Source organism: Podarcis tiliguerta, assembly GCF_965153285.1.
Source record: "Podarcis tiliguerta genome assembly, chromosome: 14".
Taxonomy (NCBI): domain Eukaryota; kingdom Metazoa; phylum Chordata; class Lepidosauria; order Squamata; family Lacertidae; genus Podarcis; species Podarcis tiliguerta.
In genome coordinates this window covers 39,816,486-39,835,863 of record NC_139547.1, presented here as the reverse complement: position 1 = coordinate 39,835,863, position 19,378 = coordinate 39,816,486, and the positions used below count along the sequence as shown (strand labels likewise).

At 40.3% G+C, this 19,378-nt stretch overlaps 2 protein-coding genes and 1 long non-coding RNA gene across 3 annotated transcripts in view; 2 read left to right on the top strand and 1 right to left on the bottom strand.

The window, feature by feature from the left end:
- SMG1 (SMG1 nonsense mediated mRNA decay associated PI3K related kinase) overlaps positions 1-9,833 on the top strand; it is a 72,959-nt gene extending 63,126 nt beyond the window's left edge. Inside the window, exons 55-62 of the mRNA XM_083413273.1 lie at positions 59-211; positions 981-1,160; positions 2,211-2,438; positions 2,599-2,810; positions 3,832-3,938; positions 6,056-6,235; positions 6,335-6,441; positions 7,405-9,833. Coding sequence (XP_083269399.1) covers positions 59-211; positions 981-1,160; positions 2,211-2,438; positions 2,599-2,810; positions 3,832-3,938; positions 6,056-6,235; positions 6,335-6,441; positions 7,405-7,482 — 1,245 coding nt within the window. The 3' untranslated portion in view covers positions 7,483-9,833. The remainder of the gene's footprint in view (positions 1-58; positions 212-980; positions 1,161-2,210; positions 2,439-2,598; positions 2,811-3,831; positions 3,939-6,055; positions 6,236-6,334; positions 6,442-7,404) is intronic.
- Positions 9,834-11,807: 1,974 nt separating this feature from the next.
- ARL6IP1 (ARL6 interacting reticulophagy regulator 1) lies at positions 11,808-18,253 on the top strand. The gene is made up of 6 exons (XM_083413808.1): positions 11,808-12,006; positions 14,917-15,050; positions 15,535-15,654; positions 16,575-16,692; positions 17,273-17,357; positions 17,529-18,253. The coding sequence occupies exons 1-6, from the start codon at positions 11,971-11,973 to the stop codon at positions 17,645-17,647; spliced, it is 612 nt and encodes a 203-aa protein (XP_083269934.1). The 5' UTR covers positions 11,808-11,970; the 3' UTR covers positions 17,648-18,253.
- Positions 15,618-16,568, bottom strand: LOC310664590. The gene is made up of 2 exons (XR_014504982.1): positions 15,912-16,568; positions 15,618-15,818 (listed from the first exon to the last, which is right to left on the bottom strand). It is a non-coding gene; the product is annotated as an uncharacterized lncRNA (long non-coding RNA).
- Positions 18,254-19,378: the final 1,125 nt, after the last annotated feature.

Genomic DNA, 19,378 nt, shown 5'->3' with positions numbered 1-19,378 from the left:
TATAAGCAAAAATTGTAAGATTTAATGCTTTTGATTTTCATTCTATCAACAATCTCAGGAAAAGCTGGCAGCACTTGAAGCAAGTATTGAGCAGCGTTTGAAGTGGGCAGGAGGCGCTAATCCAGCATTAGCACCAGTTCTTCAAGATTTTGATGCCACAATATCTGAAAGAAGAAATCTTGTCCTTAAGGAAAGTCAGAGAGCCAGCCAGGTACTACAAATAGCATGATGTGATGTGTTTGAGTTTATTTTCACTAACAAACTGTGTATAAGAGAGCAAAAAACTTTTATCAGATGGGATCAGGCTTAAGGAGAAAAGCATTTGCCATATGTAGGGAGCTATTTTGGAGTGAATACTAATGAGGTCCAAAATACAAAGGGCTGTTTGGGATTTAGTTATTTGTGTGTGTCGTAACTATCTAGCAGTACATATTGTCACATTTCTTTCTTTGTGATACTTTGAATTGAGTTGCATTTTAATCACATTTGACATCATTATCTTAGTTATTTGGCTTTGACCTTAATTTGTGGTGTAACTACATCTCTTGATAGTATAATATATATCATAACTCCTTCGTGATTCTTGATCATTTCAGTTTAGGCCTTGTTTAATCTTTGGTCCCGTAATTTCTCAGCCCATTGTAATAATATAAAAATTATACAAGACAGCTTAAAACCTAGATTTTAAATTGCTACTTCAAAGATGAAATCAAGTCTCAGACCTCAAAATGTTTTGTTGGTGCTGGTGGGCTAAATTTTGAACGATTCAACAAAATTGTAATTCAGGGTGTGTGTGTGTATATGCATATATATATAAAATTGGGTGTGACTGCAGAAAAGCACTAGAATATATATGTTTTAAATAAAGTATTCAGTTTCCTCTCTGGCAGCCTTTCAGTGCAGTTTTTGAAAATAAAATCTAGAAGCTTAAGCTATGTGTGAATGTTATGAGCCTTTTCTCTTTGTGCCTTGTCTTTCAGGTTACTTTCCTCTGTAGCAACATCATTCATTTTGAAAGCTTGCGTACCAGAACAGCGGAAGCCTTAAACCTAGACACTGCCTTGTTTGAACTTGTCAAACGTTGCCAGCAAATGTGTTCCTTTGCTTCACAGTTTAACAGCTCAGTTTCTGAACTGGAGCTTCGTTTACTTCACAGAGTGGTGAGTATAAGGCGCGCACACACAAAGGGTTGGGTGCAGTGGGCAGGGAAAAGGTGCATTGGCTTCTTTTACATATAATACCAAATCATGTTAGGCTGCAAGAACTGTGCACTGAGGTCACTCTCCCCCTTCTCCTTGAGGGTTCTTATTCTCCCTCTCATTTCCTAGTTCAGGCAAACTGTGGTTTATGAAAGCCATAGCTTCCTTCCAAATGAGAACTGGAAAATTCTGACTTCTCACAAAACGTAGTTTTGTTGCAAAAAACAACAACAACCATCAAATTGCCTGAATGAGGAAAGTAAGGAGGGAGTACATGAGTATGAAAAAAATGGTTGGACTAATGTGTGTTAACAGGATCATCTGTCTCAACTCCGACATGCCAAACCATGTTGTGTTGTTTAATCATGCTGCCAAACCATGTTGTGTGTAGAATCCAGATCATGGTCTTGAGCTTGCAAGTTTACAGGCAAACAGTGGTTGTTTACTGCTCAGTGGTGTTCGTTTTCTGTCTGCTCATCACTCCCATCTCTAGGCACAGTGATCTCTGGGAGTGAAGCAAATACTGTTACTATAGCTTGTCAGTACAGATACCGTGCTAAACTTGTTGCACACCTTGATTTGTAAATAGTTTCTGGTGCTGACTTGCCAGACAATGTATCAATTCAGCCTTCATGATAAATCATGGCATTATTTTAGTCACTCTTTGCTTTGAAGTCTGAACTGAGCCATTACAAATTATAGTAACAACACACACCTCAAAATGCCTGTGCTCGTTTAAGATTATAATTGAGGTGGGAGTTGGCAGCAATGTCTTGCAATCTGACTTTAATACATGTATTGATTTTATTTGCCTCATTAAGCAAAGAGGCTCAGGGTACTATGCACTAAACTATCTTTCTTAGCTTCAGAAGAACACTGAGAGTTTAGACTGGCAAATAGTAATTTGCTCAAAGCCTCTAAGTTTCATAGCTCAATGGGGAACTGATCTGGCCTTGCTTGGAGATGAGTTTCAGTAGCTTGACTGGCATTTGGAAACTTGTTTTGTTACAGGGCACCAATCTCGACCATCCTATTGGTAGCACAGAATGGCTTCTTTTGGCTCATAAGCAACTGACGCAGGACACGTCTACCCAGAGGACCGTGCAAATAGAGAGAGAGCAACAAATAGAAACTGTGTGCGAAACCATTCAGAATCTGGTTGATAGTATTAAAACTGTGCTCACTGGACACAACAGGCAACTTGGGGATGTCAAGCACTTGCTGAAAGCCATGGCAAAGGTAATGCCCAATTATTCATTGGTGGGGGAATAGAACAGAAAACATTTTGATGTTCATGGAATACTTTCTGAAGTTATGGGGAGGTGGATAGTGGATAAAAACTATCATTTTTCCAAGCTTCTGTTTCCAATAAGTCATAATAAATATTACTTTATTACAGGATGAAGAAGCAGCGCTGGCAGATGGTGAAGATGTTCCCTATGAGAATAGTGTTAGACAGTTCTTGGGTGAATATAAGTTATGGCAAGACAATATTCAGACAGTTCTGTTTACATTAGTTCAGGCCATGGGTCAGGTTCGCAGTCAAGAACATACTGAAATGCTGCAAGAAATTACTCCCACCCTGAAAGAACTGAGAACCCAGAGTCAAAGGTAAGCAGACATTCTCTGAATTCTTGTAAATTTGTGTATTTGGCTAAAAACAAATAATATAATGCAGGCATAGGCAAACTCAGCCCTCCAGATGTTTTGGGTCTACAATTCCAGTCATCCCTAGCTAACAGGACCAGTGGTCAGGGATGGTGGGAGTTGTAGTCCCAAAACATTTGGAGGGCCGAGTTTGCCTATGCCTGATATAATGGATAGATTATACAGTGGTGCCTCGCAAGACGAAAATAATCCGTTCCGCAGGTCTTTTCATCTTGCGGTTTTTTTGTCTTGCGAAGCAAGCCCATTGACGGAGTAGCGCTATTAGTGCTATTGACATTTTAAGGGCTAAAAACGGCTTTTTAACGCTTGGGAGATTAGCGGTTTTGCTGCTGAAATGCTTTTAGCAGCTTAGCGATTCAAAATAAGGGGTTTTGGAGCGAAAAAAAAAATTCAAATTTTTTCGTCGTCTTGCGAAGCAAGCCCATAGGGAAATTCGTCTTGCGAAGCGCCTCTGCAAACGGAAAACCCTTTCGTCTTGCGGGTTTTCCGTCTTGTAAGGCATTCGTCTTGCGGGGCACCACTGTAGTTATTAGAAGCACAGAAATGACATTCTTATGACACTTGGAATCAAAGGGTCTATTGTTAGGAGGGAGGGATTTAGTTATGTTTCAGTCAGTTTGTTTATTTGTTATGTGGTTCTGAGTATGTTTGTTTGCTGACTGAGGAAAGTATAATAGTGTGATACAATTGTATTAGCATACTTTATTCAACACATAACTTCCTCAGCTTATGTATTTTCTTATTCTCGAAAACCTACTAATTATTTTTTTTAGCCTCACAAAAACTGACAGGATCCCCTAATATTGTAATGCATCATCTACAGAGTCTAAACATCTAAACTTTCTCAAACTGTGCCAAAATACTTTTGAATTATCTAACAATCTTACACAGGCTTTCTGTTTTTTGATTTCCTGATAGGTCATGTGTCAAGATTAATATTGATCATTTTCCTTATTTTTCCTAGTGTCTACAATAATCTAGTGAGTTTTGCATCTCCCTTAATCACGGATACGCCAAATGAATGCTCAAGTCCAACATCTGTTGCTACATGTCAACCAACATTTGCTGCAGGTAAAATATGGAATACATTGAATCTAATTTCCCTGCCACTGAGCTTGAATGTAGATGTTGTCATCGTTCTTCTAGATGTAGTAGAGCAGTCTACTTGCTAAATTTCTTCATTATCTTCAAGAAGACAAATGTCAAGGAGTTAAACCACCTGTCTTCATGCAGACTTACCAGAGAACCTGACTAAACTCTGCTTACCAAAGAGTACTACTCATTTCCGTTAGCATGTTCATCATTCTGAGATAGGGACTCCTTGGGGAAATGACTTAATGACTGCCTCCTACTTGCTACTTGAAGACCTTCCAAGTCTACTAGGAACTACCCACCCATGAGCAGAAGTAATATTTACACTATTAATATGTTTTCCATATAAGGCTCTTGCAGAATTTTACTAGCTTAAGGCATCTAACCAAGAAGTGAATTTTATTGGTAAGGTAGATAAATTGATACCCATGTCAAGCCCAATGCAAAGATGCTGAAGCAGATTCTAAAACTCTGTTTACAGGACTTCCATCCATATTCAGGTACCATATGGATACTTGTCAAGAAAGAGAGGGCTCTCCATAAACATTTGGTTTGCTGAGCATCTCTGAAATGACACATCTTGCATATAGGGGGAAACCTGGTATCCCAACCTTGTTAGCGAAGTAGGTTCCACTGCAGCTTAGGTTGTTAAGAACTACAGTACATACGAGTGACATACATACTCTCATTTCAGCAAGGAATGGAAACGTAAAAACTGAATTCTTCATGCAGCTTGCTTAACCTGTTGAAAGGCTTTTTTATTTTTTAAAAAACCTATTTGAATTATCTTGATCCATTTCAGTCAGGCTTCAGCATTAGACTGCTTTGGTTGATGGAAGACAGACAGGGCAGGTCCAACCTTGTTGGTTCTTTTTAATCTCTGGCTTTTGATACCATCAATTATTGTATCCTCTTGGAATTGTTTGGTGGATTGGGGCCATGGTGATACAGTGGTTCTGCTCATAGCTGCAGGCAGTGTCCAAAGAGTAGCATTGGGTGACTTCTTTTCAGCCTCGAGGTAGTTGAGATTCAGGGCCCTGTGCAGTTCCATTTTGCCCCCAATCGGTGGCTGGCCGTGGCTCTCCAGGACTTCTGGATATGGGGTCTTTCCTATTCCTACCTGGAGATACTAGGGATGGAACCTTTAACCTTTTGTATCTATTCAGCCATTGAGCTTTGTCCCTTCCCTTAGCCTGGCCCCCGTTTTGCATGGTCATGTGACATCAGGCTCAGGAAGGAGGGGTGTGGTTAGGCCAAAACAGCCTGGTGAGCCAGCCTCTGAGGCTTGGTGGGCTTAATTTGGCTTGCAGGCCGATGGTTCCCCTCCACTAGAAGCACAGATGACCATGTTTTTCAGCTTCTGTCACCTGCTTACAACAACTTGTTAATCCAGACTTCTGGTGGACTTGGTAAAGCCTGCTGTGGATTGCAGTTTTGTTTTGTGCTATACTGTTGTTGTTGAATCTAAGATAATTTTAATTGTGTTTTATTGCTTTACATACTGTGTTTTATTTTTTGTGTTGGCAACAACATTTTGACCACACAATGGAAAAGTGGTCTACAATTGTTGGAAATGAAATCAAACCATGACATCATATATTGACTTTATTTTGAAGCCATAAATCATAGCTTTTGGTGCTGAAATCTGACTTGTTCTGCCATTCATGTAAAGGGAGCAGATAAACTACTACAGTAAGCTTGCAACTCACCGAAAGCCAAAATTGCATATAGTCAAAACCCATTGGGCTCAGTGGTGGGCAGTGTTGCCAAAATCATTTCCCCCAGAGCCCTGTCCCCTTTTAATTTTTTTGCTCTGCATGTAAGGGTGAATATGCGCAAGTTAAATGTGCATAAGTTGCAGGTTTACTGCATAAAGGAGCTCCATGGACCCACACCTAGGTCATGCAAATCTTATTAAGCCAATCTTTGGCTTAACTTTGCCTGTGCACCCAATCACTGTGTGGGCAGGCATTATATGTTTTGTAGGCATGTTTGGTTTTGTTGTAAAACAAAACATTTTTCTTTTTGATTATGAATAAAACTTACTTGGTTCCTTTTTATAGCATTTTAAATATTTCATTTTCATTTGTTGACAGCGGTCCGCAGCAATACGGGGCAGAAAACTCAGCCAGAGGTCATGTCGCAGAATACAAGAAAGTTAATTCAGAAAACCCTTGCACCATCAGCAGATACTCCACCGGGGGTAATTACAGGCGCTGGAAAGAGTGTTGTTTCTAGTCCTAAAAAAGCCATCAGGGACCCCAAAACAGGAAAAGGTAAGTAGCAATATTAAATTTATGTAGAAAGATAGGCTTTGTAATGAGCAACACATTAAGATTTGCATGGACTTGGTGTTTTTGTTTTTGTTTTTGAAGCTGTGCAAGAGCGGAATTCATATGCAGTAAGTGTGTGGAAACGTGTCAAAGCCAAGTTAGAGGGCCGGGACTTGGATCCCAACAGGAGAATGTCCGTTGCTGAACAGGTAATTTGAGGAGCAAAACTTGTTCCCTTCCCTTCAGATGATTTTAACATTTAAGTTTATGGAGTGTGTGTGTGGGTGTGTGTGAGAGAGAATGAGAATATTTTTAAATGTGCTCTGATATGTTCCTGGATGTTCAGTGGGAAAAGTTTATTCGTATAAGCATCATTTTCCCTTGAAACTTCACTCCTACATACCTTAAATTACCTGGCAGACTAGTGTGCCCTCTTGCTTCCTTTCTGCTTAGCCCATGCCATTTGAAGACAACCATATGCAAGTCATGTCATGGCTGGCAATACATTAAACATTTCATTGCTAAACTGTCTTTTGGCTTGCAAAAAATAATGGGAATTTTTCATAACCTATGGAGACTTGCTGGCTTGTTTTAGACATGTAAAAATGGTTGGTTGTTACATATTTTAAGCATAGCTGGTTGTATCCAAACAAGGTATGTGTGTTTTGTTTAAATCAGTCTAACAAGGCAGGATATCAAGCTGGGATCCAGGTTGGATATTCTGGCTTGTTAAACAAAAACGTATGGTTTTAACAAACTACCACTTGCCGAGTTCAGGCACAATAATGGCAGCCTTAAATCTTATTTCTTTGCACATGCACAATAATATAATCGTACAATTGGAAGGGACCCCAAGGGTCATCTAGTCCAAATTCCCTGCAGTGCAAAAATCTTTTACCCAATGTGGGGCTTGAACTCACAACCCTGAGATTAAGGGTTATATGTTCTACCCACTGAACCTGGCCACTTACAGTTTTTAGTAGTGTCTGCTGTGTACATGGACTATAAATGTTAAAAGGAGTAAACCGTGGTCTTCCTAAAACTCTAACGTAAACTTTTGATAACTAATGGTGAACAAACTTGCTGCTGAACATGCTAATAAAGGTGGTCTTGAAGTTCTCTGAATGTACAAAATCCAAATCCCTAACTTATTTTACATTGCAATTTCTTAGGTTGACTATGTGATTAAGGAAGCAACTAATCTAGATAACTTGGCTCAGCTGTATGAAGGTTGGACAGCCTGGGTATGAACAGGAAGATAGCAGGTCAGTCTGGTTCAGCGAGGTCAGACATCCAGCAGAATCAACTCGGCCTCAGGCATCCATAGCAGCACCACAGTCGGTGGTGATGCCTTTCTGGGGCTTAATGTGAGGAAACCTAGGCAATCTCGGTGCACTGGGAAGTGAGTCCTGCAGAGTAGCTGCACTCAGGGATACGCTAAACACAATGGCCTGGAACCCCCAGGGTCAAGGGTGAAAGCTCACCGCCTGAACAACACGGCTGTCTTTCTGCTACAGAAGAACTGCAATCGTGTCGGGGGGAAACATAGCTGCAGAAAGGAAATTGGGAATGCTACATACCGCAGAGTGATTTGGAACCCAGTTCCACCTGACCCTGTGAACAATCCAGGAGAAACCGAAACCGAAAAAAGGGGGCCGTGAAGAAATCGCAGCAAAGGAAGATTTGAGAGATTGAGTTTCTTGAGTCGCTCTTGTTGCTTGGCAACAGTGCTGGTTGAGTTGACCAGTTTGTGCAAAAAATGAATAAATAAATGCTACATGAGAATGAACTTCAGAAATGGACTGAAAATGCAAAGAGCTGCATGTCAGCTGTGTTGGAAGAACCTCTTTGAGAAGAGAGAGCCTTTGTGTCTTTTTTTTTTTTTAAGTTCTTTCCCACTTCTGGTTTATTCTTGTTCTTTAGATGTATTTCTAATATGTTTTTATTTCAATCCTTGTAATTTCACCGTTCAGTCAAATTAATCATTTCTTCTTTGTTTTTTGCAAACCAAATTTTCCAAAAGCACAGGGAACGCTGAACATTTAAGCAAATCTTTTGTGTTGGCTGATCAAACGCAAATGGTTGGAGTTTTGGTTCTTTTAAAGTGATTTTTTGTGATTCTATCATGTACAGTTTCCCCAAATTCACTGTGCATTTCAAAGTAATGAATCTAACAGGCATTTGGTTTTCATGTGCACCTCCCTCTGCTTGCAGTGTACACTCCTTTTTGTAGTTCAAACCTTTTCCTCCAAAACACATTCTACTGTGATTTTGCTGTAGTTTCTTTTGTAAATGTAGGTACTCCAATGTAATCTTTACCTTAAAAATGATTAGAATATCTAAGTAGACTCTTTTACATTGTTGATGACAGAAAATCAATAAAGTCAAGTTCTAGTGGAGGTAGTTTTATGCTGTTTGATTCATTTCAAATTTTGATTTACACTTGTAAATGTATAGTGTTTCAGTTCAATCTGGGAATTTAAAGATAGACATAAATACAAAGCTAAAGTGGACTATCTCTTTTTGTTCAAGCGAAATTGTACAAAGATTTGTGTGAAGTTACATTTCCATATGACTTCCAATAGGTGGTGTTCAGTTGTGAATTTCTCAGCAAGTTTTCCTAAACCTACCTTGCACTTTTGAACTATGGGTGTGACAAAAGTTGCTATTAAAATGGCACTTTAAATCAGTCTGTTTCCATATGTCCTCAGTGTTTTACTTGCCTGCTCACTAAAATCATTACCTTAGGAACTTGTTTTAACTTTGCTTTAGGAAAGAACAGGCTGCTTCTTAACTCAGTTATCACTAATCGGTGTCATGTTTTGATAGGCACCACTTGAATCTAAACTTCCAAATTGAACTTGTGGGACTATGTGAACTTATTTAATTTGCTTTGAAAGCTGTTAAATGAGGACAAATCAAATGTTCCCATCACTTCCTCTTTAATCTCTTAAGGATTTTAAAAACCTTTCCAACAGTTAATTTTTTTAATTGATGCAGCCTATTTATCGGAGTTTGAGCTTTGGCCTTTGTTTTGAAGAGTTGCTATCAAATATATATTAAGGTCCAGCACAAGAAGAAGCTAATTATTCCAGCGTTTTTATAATGTGGAAAAATTGTTTTGACTTCCTCAGAATATCTGATACAGAAGTGACTTGATACTGGTATCAGTCTTCCACATAGGCGCTAGCTATCTCACCTTTTAATTACCTGCCCTAGACATGTCATGTGCACTGCCTACATATTTACTAATGCTTGTGAGTAAATGCATTCCAACTCAGTACTCTGGAACTTCGCTCTTAGCATTGCAAGAGTGAGAGGTTTGCTTTTCAGTAAAATTCAGTTAAGGCAAAATCCAAGCATTTGGTGAGTGTACCTTTATTTTCCTTGTACGAAACATCCTTAATGAGCAGTCTGTATCCAATTACGATTGGGATAAGATGGTAACATGTTTTTCTTTCCTTTGGGAACCAGGGGTCAAGGCAGGCTGCTGCGCTTGTGATTCATGTATTATTATACCACACTATCCAGAAATGTGTATGGAGACGGGGGTCTTTACTGCATAATGTAATAAAGCTCAAAAATCTATTTGTATTCTTCATTCCCTGTGTGGCATTCTTTTCTTTACTGCAGTAACATTCAAAGTTCTAGATCTCTAACTTGCAGTTAGCAGTGATCACGGTACCAAGCATGTGTAACCCCTGCAATTGTGGAAAAGGTTACCACCTCTTTTACAGAGGGGAATCAGCACAAGGAATAGATTTGATGCATTTCGAGCATGAGCTCTTCAAGGGGATGCACGGAGAATTAACAACTGCAACATCCTGCAGAATCTAATTGGACGTTATTGTGATAGTTCACATTGATTCATTGGACTTAGGAATTCCTAACCACGCAAGATTTGCTCCTCTCTGCTGCTCCCGCCCTCCAAATGGGAACATCAGAACCTGCCCCTTTTCATCTTCAGCCTTCACTATATTTGAAACTTCAGTGAGTTATTCAGAGGAGTGTTGGAAGCTGTTGGGGGAGAAATGAGTTTAAAATCACCTTTGTTAGGATGCAGGTTTTTGCATTAGTTGGACTCCCAGATAAATGCACCTAGACGTTGCAGTCTGTCTCCTGCTGTTGTTCAAGCTTGCCCCTTTTATCCAGAAAATGTAGGGCTTTTGAATCAAACAAGTTGAATGTACTATATTATTCCTGGTCTTTTTTTCTTTTCTTTTTTAAATTATGGCAATTCAGTTTACCAACATATGGTAGGTTACAGAAGTGGGGAAAGCATAGGTTTAGGATCAAACTAATATTCAACACAGAAAGAAATGGTAGTATATAAAATATGTGTGTGAGAGAAAGAGAATATTCTGGAAAGGCATTCTAGAGGCTCACCACAACTGCAAGCACTGGATGGTTGCTACACCTTTCATTTGTGGGACCCTTCCCTCCCAGCTGTCACCTGGATCTCGCTCCATCACTTCCTTCTCTCTCGCCTGTAGTGGTAAAGACTACCAGCCCTTTCCACATCCCTTCTAACTCTCCTCCGGTCACTTCCAAACTGCAAGCCTCGTTTGATTCACAAAGGTACTTCCTTTAGTTTGACTCATACAGGTACAGTGGTGCCCCGCAAGACGGAAAACCCGCAAGACGAAAGGGTTTTCCGTTTTCAGAGGCGCTTCGCAAGACGAATTTCCCTATGGGCTTGCTTCGCAAGACGAAAATGTCTTGCAATTTTTGAGGGGGTTTTTCCGCTCCAAAACCCCTTTTTCTAAAGCGCTAAGCTGCTAATAGCCTTTTAGCAGGTAATCCGCTAATCCCTTAAGCCTTAAAAAGCCGTTTTAGCCCTTAAACTGCCAATAGCGCTAATCCGCTAATGGGCTTGCTTCGCAAGACGAAAAAACCGCAAGACGAAAAGACTCGCAGAACGGATTCTTTTCATCTTGCGAGGCACCACTGTACTTCCAGGTGGCCTGCTCGGCACCAACACCTCAGGCCCTGGCTCTGCTACTTGCCAAACCCCTTGCTCAGCTGTGGAACTCACTGGGTGACCTCAGGCCAGTCATTGCTTCTTCGCCTAGCCTACCTACCTCACAGGGTTGTTGTAAATAGGGAGAGGGAGAACCCATATAGGCCACCTTGAGCTCCTTTGAGGAAAAATAAGAAATGTAATCAGTAATGCATAGACACTCATGGCAAAGACTCAATTATCCAGCTGGGAAAACCTGTGGGAACAACTCCCACAATCCCCCCATAAGGGGCCAGTTTGTTTCTACTTGGAAAGGCGCTAAGCAGTCCTTCCCCAGCCCACTCCGGAATCCCCTCCAAAAACCCGTTAAACGGTTTCTGCTGCGGGACGTCAAAGGAACAACGCGACGTTTCTCCCCCTCACGCGCCCGAAGTCACGACGAGAAGGAGGAGGGCGCTGATTGGTCCAAATTCAAAGGCGAACGGGCAGGGGGGCAGATGAGAGGGTGCTGGTTAGGGGAGTGAGATGGTCCTTATCCAATGGAAAGCGTCGGGGAGGCGGGATGGGCGGGGCCGCCGAGCTCATAAAAGGGGAAGGAGGGCGAGGCGGCGAAGGGTTTTTGTTCGCGAGGCCGACGGGGAAGCAGAAAGGAGGTGTCGCTTCGGCAGGGGGGCGTGGTCGGGAAGGCTAGGCGGAGGAGGCGGGGCTTAACCCGTGACGGTTTGCGAGGGGTGGGAGAGAAGGAGTCTGCGGAAAGCAGCTGTCTGGGCCGCACAAAATGGCGGAGGGCGACAATAGGAGCACCAACCAGCTGGTGGGTGAGCGCTGATGCGAAGCACATTGGGTGGGCGGGGGGGGCGAGTTGAGGCCCTCACTTCCCTCAAGAAGTGGGAAGGAAGGAAGCGGGGGTGCTTCCTTGGGCTGTATCCTGCGAGGAGCATCTGCGGAGGGGCGCTTGTTTTTACGCAGGAAGAGGGAGGGGCTGGCTCTTCTGTCTCCATGCACGTCTTGCAAGGCTGCCATAGCGGCCTCTTCACCCCCACTCCCAGCCCCGCCATTCCTATTCTGCGTTATTTTAAAGTGGGGTGTGGGGGTGGGAGGTTTGCGCCATTTGTGTAGCTCTTCCTTTGAGGGGTGGAGGCAGCGAACTGCTTCATAGAGTAGAGTAGAGGGGGATGCAAGGGGCGAAGTGAGGAAACTTCGAAACTATAACAGGCACACCAAATAATCTTATGGCGCTTTTCAAGACTTAGCTTACTGCAATGCAGGGGGTTGGGCTGGATGACCCTCGGACCCCTTCCGACGCCACAATTCTGCGATTCTAAGACCCGCAGATTTTTGATGGCAGAAGCTTTTGTGGACTGAAGGCTGCTTCGTCGGATGCATGAAGTGGTTGTTTGATGGTGTGTGTATGAATGTCTTCTTTCACACACACGTTGTTACCTATCAGTATGTGTATATTTGTATTAACACTCACCTGTGTGTAAATAGATATGTGTGTGTGTCTATATATACACACACATACGGATGGATAATAACATTTAGTGCGTTTGATTAATGGGGTTTTAGCCTGTGAAGCTTCTGCCACCATAAGCCTTAAAGGTGCCCCAAGGTTGTTTGTGTGTTGGCTGTATGAAACTGTCCTTCTGGAACTTAAATAACACCCCACGGTCTAGTCATGTTTACTCAGAATGAAGGCCTGAGTAAATTGGGTTTATTCCAAGGTAAATATGTCACCTCAGATTTCGCCTTTTGAGAGCTGTGGAAGGATCCAAAACCAGGAGAAGAACCCATTATGTTTTGCTGATGCGCAAGGTTTTAGAAGCTGGCAGGGGCAGCAATAGTGTTTTGTAGGAACATGGGATCAGAATTGCAGAGCTGAAAGGCAAAATAGCCTTCTTACAAATGGGTAGGGATGGAGGCTTTTCTTCCCACCAAATAATACACAAAAAATTCTAGGCAAGCCATCTTGAAAAAGATCAGGTTTCATTTTCCTGTTTCTCCAGTAGGACTCTGCTATGTCATCTTCCTTTGTAGTATTAGAGACACACCTGGCCAGCCTGCTTATGCTAATAGGAGCAGAAATAAGCAGGGTGCTTTGTTTAGGCTGTCAAAGGAGCTGCAGCGCTTCAGGGATAGGTGGTTGAAAGTCAGATGCACAGCATTGAGCATTATGGTTGATGTGTGTGCCTTTTCTTTGAGTTTGAAATGCAGATCACTTGTATCCACAGTGTTATCTGCTACGTTTCTCACTATGTCATATGCTTGGTATACCCTACTTTTTGAGTTGAAGACAGTGCACATGAGTTTCCCTCTATTTTATAATGGCCCTATGCAGCCACTGAGGCTGTGTGTGCATAGTTGGCACAATATAACTGAGTGAACTTGATGGGCAAGGAGAGATTTTAACCCAGGCAAAAAAACAGTTTAGTTTGTCTCGTGACTGAATCATTTCAAAGACATGAGTTAAGGGTGTGTGTGTGTGTGTGTGTGTGTGTGTGTGTGTGTGTGATAGAATATTTACAGATCTAAGCTTCAAGGGAAGAGAGAAATGTTTAGAAACAAAATTTATTGGCTACAACTCCCTATATCTTCCTGATCTAGAAGGTCATGTTAGGAAATGGACAGAAATTGAAGAACAGAAATTAGAATTCAAAATAATGAAGCATTAAACATGCTAGACTAGCAGGAATTTTATACAGTGTGTAGATCTCAGTGGCAGGTCTTTCCCCCCCTTCATGGTTCATTATGAAAGTTTCACCTACGTACTATTCACAAGTCTTCAGTTTATGGTCCTGGGCTGAGACAGCAATCAGTACAAAACACACTGGGTAGGATGTCCAAAGTAACAGTTATTCAGAGTTAATTAAAATTTTGGTAAATCCAATTTTGCACATAGAACCTTGCATAGCATTTAACACTGTTGGGATAATAAATAATGTAAAAACAGTTTAATTTCAAATATATATTGCTTGCAAAAAAAAAAAGAAATTAAATATTTTGTTTATATTGAGTTACTTTCTCATGCAGCTCAAGTTCATGATCATAAGATTTGGGTTCTCCATAAGCCAGATAAATTTTATCCTAATATCCAAGCTAGAATCAGAACAAGTCTCAAAATAAGGTCCTGGAGCAAAGATTTCACAAGATGGTGCCATAGCAATAAATAGCAGGTAGAATAGCTCTTTGTTATGAAAAATCCTAATTACTGGATCTAGAGTTGTCATTGTGGTTCTAGAAGAGGTTCCCGCTTGAGGAATGTGGGAAAGACAATTTCTGCCAATTTCCCCTTTCTCCTCTGACCTTAAGGTAAGGAATCCCCAAACCTCTAGAGCAGCTTTTCATTGGCTGCAGGAGGAAGGAAGAATTGGTGTAAATTGCATCCACAACCCTTTTGCTCTAGCCAGAGCATCCTGTTCTGCTCATGGGAACTCTGGATTGAAGTTTCAGTATGTAGAAATATATCCTATGAATATGTCACTGTTCTCCTAGTTGGGAGTAACTAGATATTTTGTTGCATGATAGACATAAAGCTTCAAATTAAAAGGACTAGTTAAGAGGATGCAGACATAAAAAACTGAGTTATATTCTGTAAAGCAAAGTAAGGATAAAGCTGTTATATTGTCTAACATAAGATAGCCTACATGTCCAATGAAGCATATGCGTTGTGTAAGCATTTTTCTGCCTGGGGCAATTACATATGTTAAAATGCTTTTATTCACAGGCTGCAGAGACAGCTAGCTTGGAAGAGCAGTTGCAAGGATGGGGTGAAGTGATTCTGGTGACAGACAAAATCCTTCGTTGGGAAAAACCATGGTTTCCACCTGCTATGATTGCTGTAGTTTCCTTCATCTTTCTGTAAGTTATTGGAGAGAATGTTACAAAAAATAATAATGCTAAAGACAGTTAAGCTAGTAGTTACTTTCCTGAAGTTTTCAGTACTGCTCTGCTGTATAAAAAGTACATGGGAAGTTTTATGCAGCTGGGAAAACAGTGCTGCTATAAAAAACCAAATATATGTTCAAACTTGGGGGCATTCCTAGTCATTTTATTTCATAGAAGGGCCTAGCCTATTAATTGGAAATGATAGGGAAGAGCAACAACTTTTTATTCCTTCCAAACTTCCATTTTCTGTCTCCTTCCAACCTACTCTCCCATTGGTGATTATGCCATTGCAGAAACTAAATTGAGGCATTATTTCTCAGCTACTGGCTATGTTGGCTGGGGCTGATGGGAGTTAGGTACTTCAAAATAAAATTTGGAGGCTACTTCTCCACACCTCCTTTAATCACATTGTTAAATATTTTGCCACTAGATAACAACATTTTTCTTGCCCCAACAGGATGATCTACTACTTGGACCCATCTGTTCTTTCAGGTGTTTCTTGCTTTGTTATGCTGCTTTGTTTGGCTGACTACCTTGTACCTGCTCTTGCTCCTAGAATTTTTGGCTCCAGTAAATGGTATGTTGTTTGACAGTCCCTTAAGTATAACATTTAGCAAGAATAGAATTGAACCAACATATATTCAGTGTTAACTATGTGCATCAGTCCTGAACAAAAATCCTTCTACCTAGTGTTCTGACATAACTAGTGTTGTTCTACTACCTAGAGCAGGCATAGGCAAACTCGGCCCTCCAGATGTTTTGGGACTACACTTCCCATCATCCCTGACCACTGGTCCTTTTAGCTAGGGATGATGAGAGTTGTAGTCCCAAAACATCTGGAGGGCCGAGTTTGCCTATGCCTGACCTAGAGCAACAATATCTGTGTATATTAAAGGCTCGGTTGTCTCTTTTTTCTGTTTGATACCTTTGCTTGTATAATTATGTTTAGACTGCAAGGTCATTGAGGCAGGAACCTATCTTTTCCTCCTGTTCCCGTCCCCCTTATGTTACTCTCTACAGCACCATGCACATTGATAGTAGACTAAAAACAGAGCTGTAGCCTTTAAACCACTGGCTGTCATGGATTCTTGGGGTGTAAATATATATAAAGATGTTGCCATCTAACTGAAAGTTTTGAGACAGCTGAAGAACGTCTTTGCTGGAAATGGTGATTTGCTGAATAGGACACAGATTTGCAGTTAATGGTAAATTCTTCATAATATCTGGTCATTCAGAACACATGTCAACTGCAAATTAATGCAAGTTTTAGTCCATTAAAATATATACGATCTTCTTATTGATCACCCTAACAGTGAATAGTTATAGTAGAGAATCAAAGAAATATATATTGTACATATATGAACGGGACATTAAAATGCATCAAATTTTGAACTGGGTGGCAGGAGGTCGAGATGTTAATGGTTGCTCATGTGCAGTTTCTAAAGTGGAGGCAAGACCATAATATCAAGAGTTTTGTTCAAAATAATTTCTTTAAAGGACTACTGAACAACAGCAGCGGTTCCATGAAATTTGTAGCAACCTGGTAAAAACACGGCGCGGAATTGTTGGTTGGTGGAAACGTCTTTTCACATTTAAGGAGGAAAAGCCTAAAATGGTAATATATGTGCTTCTCTGAAAATGTTTCATCCTTATTGCAAATTGGATGTTGCTTTATAAATCCATTCTGCCTTACATATACAAAAACAAATGCTTTTGGTGACTGGCATGTATATTTGTTTTTTAAATGAAAATCCCCTTTTCTTACCTAAAATGTAAGTGCACACACCATCTGATCAGAGCTTTTTATGGTATCTTGATTTGAGTATTTGACACTCTCCCCCTCCCCCACTTTTGTTTCAGGCACTTTTTGGTTGTTGTTTTTTGCTTCATAGTCTCTAGGACAGTTATTATAGTGGTATGCAAATATATTCCTGTCTTCAATTTATAACATCGTCATAATGCATCCAGCAAGCCAATAACTAAGCTAAGCTCCTAAAACCTACTTGCTTGAAATAAATTTCCACTGAAGTGAATGAGATATACTGCTAAGTGTGTTTGTTTGTTCACTCATTCAGAATCCATGCTAAATCAATAATGCTGCTTTTAATAGCAGCAGGGAAAGTACTTAGAGAGGTAACTATCATGCCTTCATAACTTACTTTTAAGGACTACTACCATTCTTATTTCTCTTCTAGTACTTCATGACAATGCTCTGTTCCTTAGCTGTGATTGCTTGGATAGGACAGCAAGTTCATAACCTCTTCCTCACCTACCTTATTGGTAAGTGGTGCAGAATAATGCTGTGTTTTTCCACAATAGAGAATGGGGGAGATATTTGTAGTTGGGATGCCTATAATGAAGCGACTGCAACATAAATTAGATGAGTCGGTATGGGGGATGGATTTGCAAATGAACATAGTTGGTGATAACTTCTTCTTTACTCTCCCCTAGTGAGCTGCTTCTTGTTGTTTCCTGGGTTAAACAAGCACGGAATAATTTCAAAATATGCTGGAATGGCAAAAAGGGAGGTCAACAAACTCCTGAAGCAAAAGGAGAAGAAAAACGAATGAAACATTGCTTGCTAATTCACTCTATAGTATAATTGTGTTCTGGGAACAATTCAATGAATTATTGTGTGTTTAATAGTATAGAAGTGCTTATTTCAGTCATCGCTTTTTGATTTTAATAAGGGCCCTTCTTGTGCTGTTTAAACAGGAACTGTATGGTCCCTCAGTCACACACTAATAGTCTTCTAACATGGACAGTTATTCTTACAGTAAGTGTGACTAGCAACTTCAATACTGTAATAAGACTGATCAATAACAACTGGTGGTGGTGAACTGGGTAACATTTTCCATTCCTTTTGAGCATTTTAAGGACCCGCTGGACTGTCTAGATTTACTTCAAAATGCCCTCTAGATTAAATTGCTAAACGTACGATGTTGTAGGTGACAGGTGATTTGAATAAACAAAGCTCCTAAACTCTGAATCCCAGTTGTAGTTGTAGCTCTGCAATGCAACTTAATTGCACTGAAACTGAATGAAAAACTTAAGTCAGGATGCACAGACAGTCAACTTCATTGCTTCTATTATTTAAATAGCTCTAGTTTTGGTGTTGTGAAACATGTCTGTAGTTTTTTAAAAATATGGTCTTATATAAAATCATGTTGAAAATACGTGATGCGTCTGTCTTGCCAACAAGTCTCTGGAGTTATTTGTGTTTTCTTAATGCTATTTTGTTTTTACTACACATTTCTTAAGTAAAAGTTTGTAACCTGTTAAAATGATAGGCATCTTAAATTTCCGTTTAACAGGCAAATTTCTGTCTTAATTGTAAATTGATGAACAGTGTTATCTTACGTTTGAAAATATAGACTTGAGAAATCTTGAAAAAAAATTGTTTCATTATTATCTTTTTTGACAAAATGAGATCTGCTGCTTACATTACTGCCTTACAGATGGTAGCTGCTTTTCATTATAAGTTCCCAACCTTTCAGTTTTCTCTGAAACACTGTAATTCAGTACACATTTTTTGTAAATGTGTCTCAAAAGGACAAAAGTTTTTAAGTTGCTCTTGTGATATATTGCCTATAGTGAAGCCCGAAAGGCCATAACTGTGTTGGCAGCATTGGCAGCAAGGGACAGAAAGTCTTCTAACTAGAACTAACACAAATATTTTTATCATCACTCTCTTACTATTTGGCTCACAACAATAAAAAGCCGTATTTCTCTCTTCACGCACATGTAACATTTTTGAATGCTAGGGGTGGGATGTGGCTCATTTTTTACTGCCATACTAGTCTGTAACATGGTGCAGATAACTTGTCTGCATAAGGACACTAGGGCCCTTATCACTTAAACATGCCTATGTTGGATCTCTTGTGACATGTGAATCTTAGTCAGGACATTCTGTTTTTCCAAACAAATGAAAAACCATTTTTGGACTCATTAGAGCAACCTCATAAGATCTCTGCCTTAGGAGAAGAAACAAAGCCTATTACTAAGGCTAGTGAAAAGAGAAATCCCTGAAGCAGGCTTTCTTCAGGAGGTGAAAGGAGCAACATTACCTATTACTGCTCCTTGGGTTGAAATATTTTGGTATGCCAACTTAGTTAGCATTGCAGTAAGTTTTTTCCCCATTCATGAATACCATATTTGGCATTATACCTTCAGTTTGGACATTAGAAGCACACAAATCCTGAGAAAAGTGAGAACTTATAGTTGCAAAATGAATTATATTTAGTCATTGGAAGTCTGTGATGGCAGTTCCTGTATCTAGCAGTTATGGGCACTAGCAACAA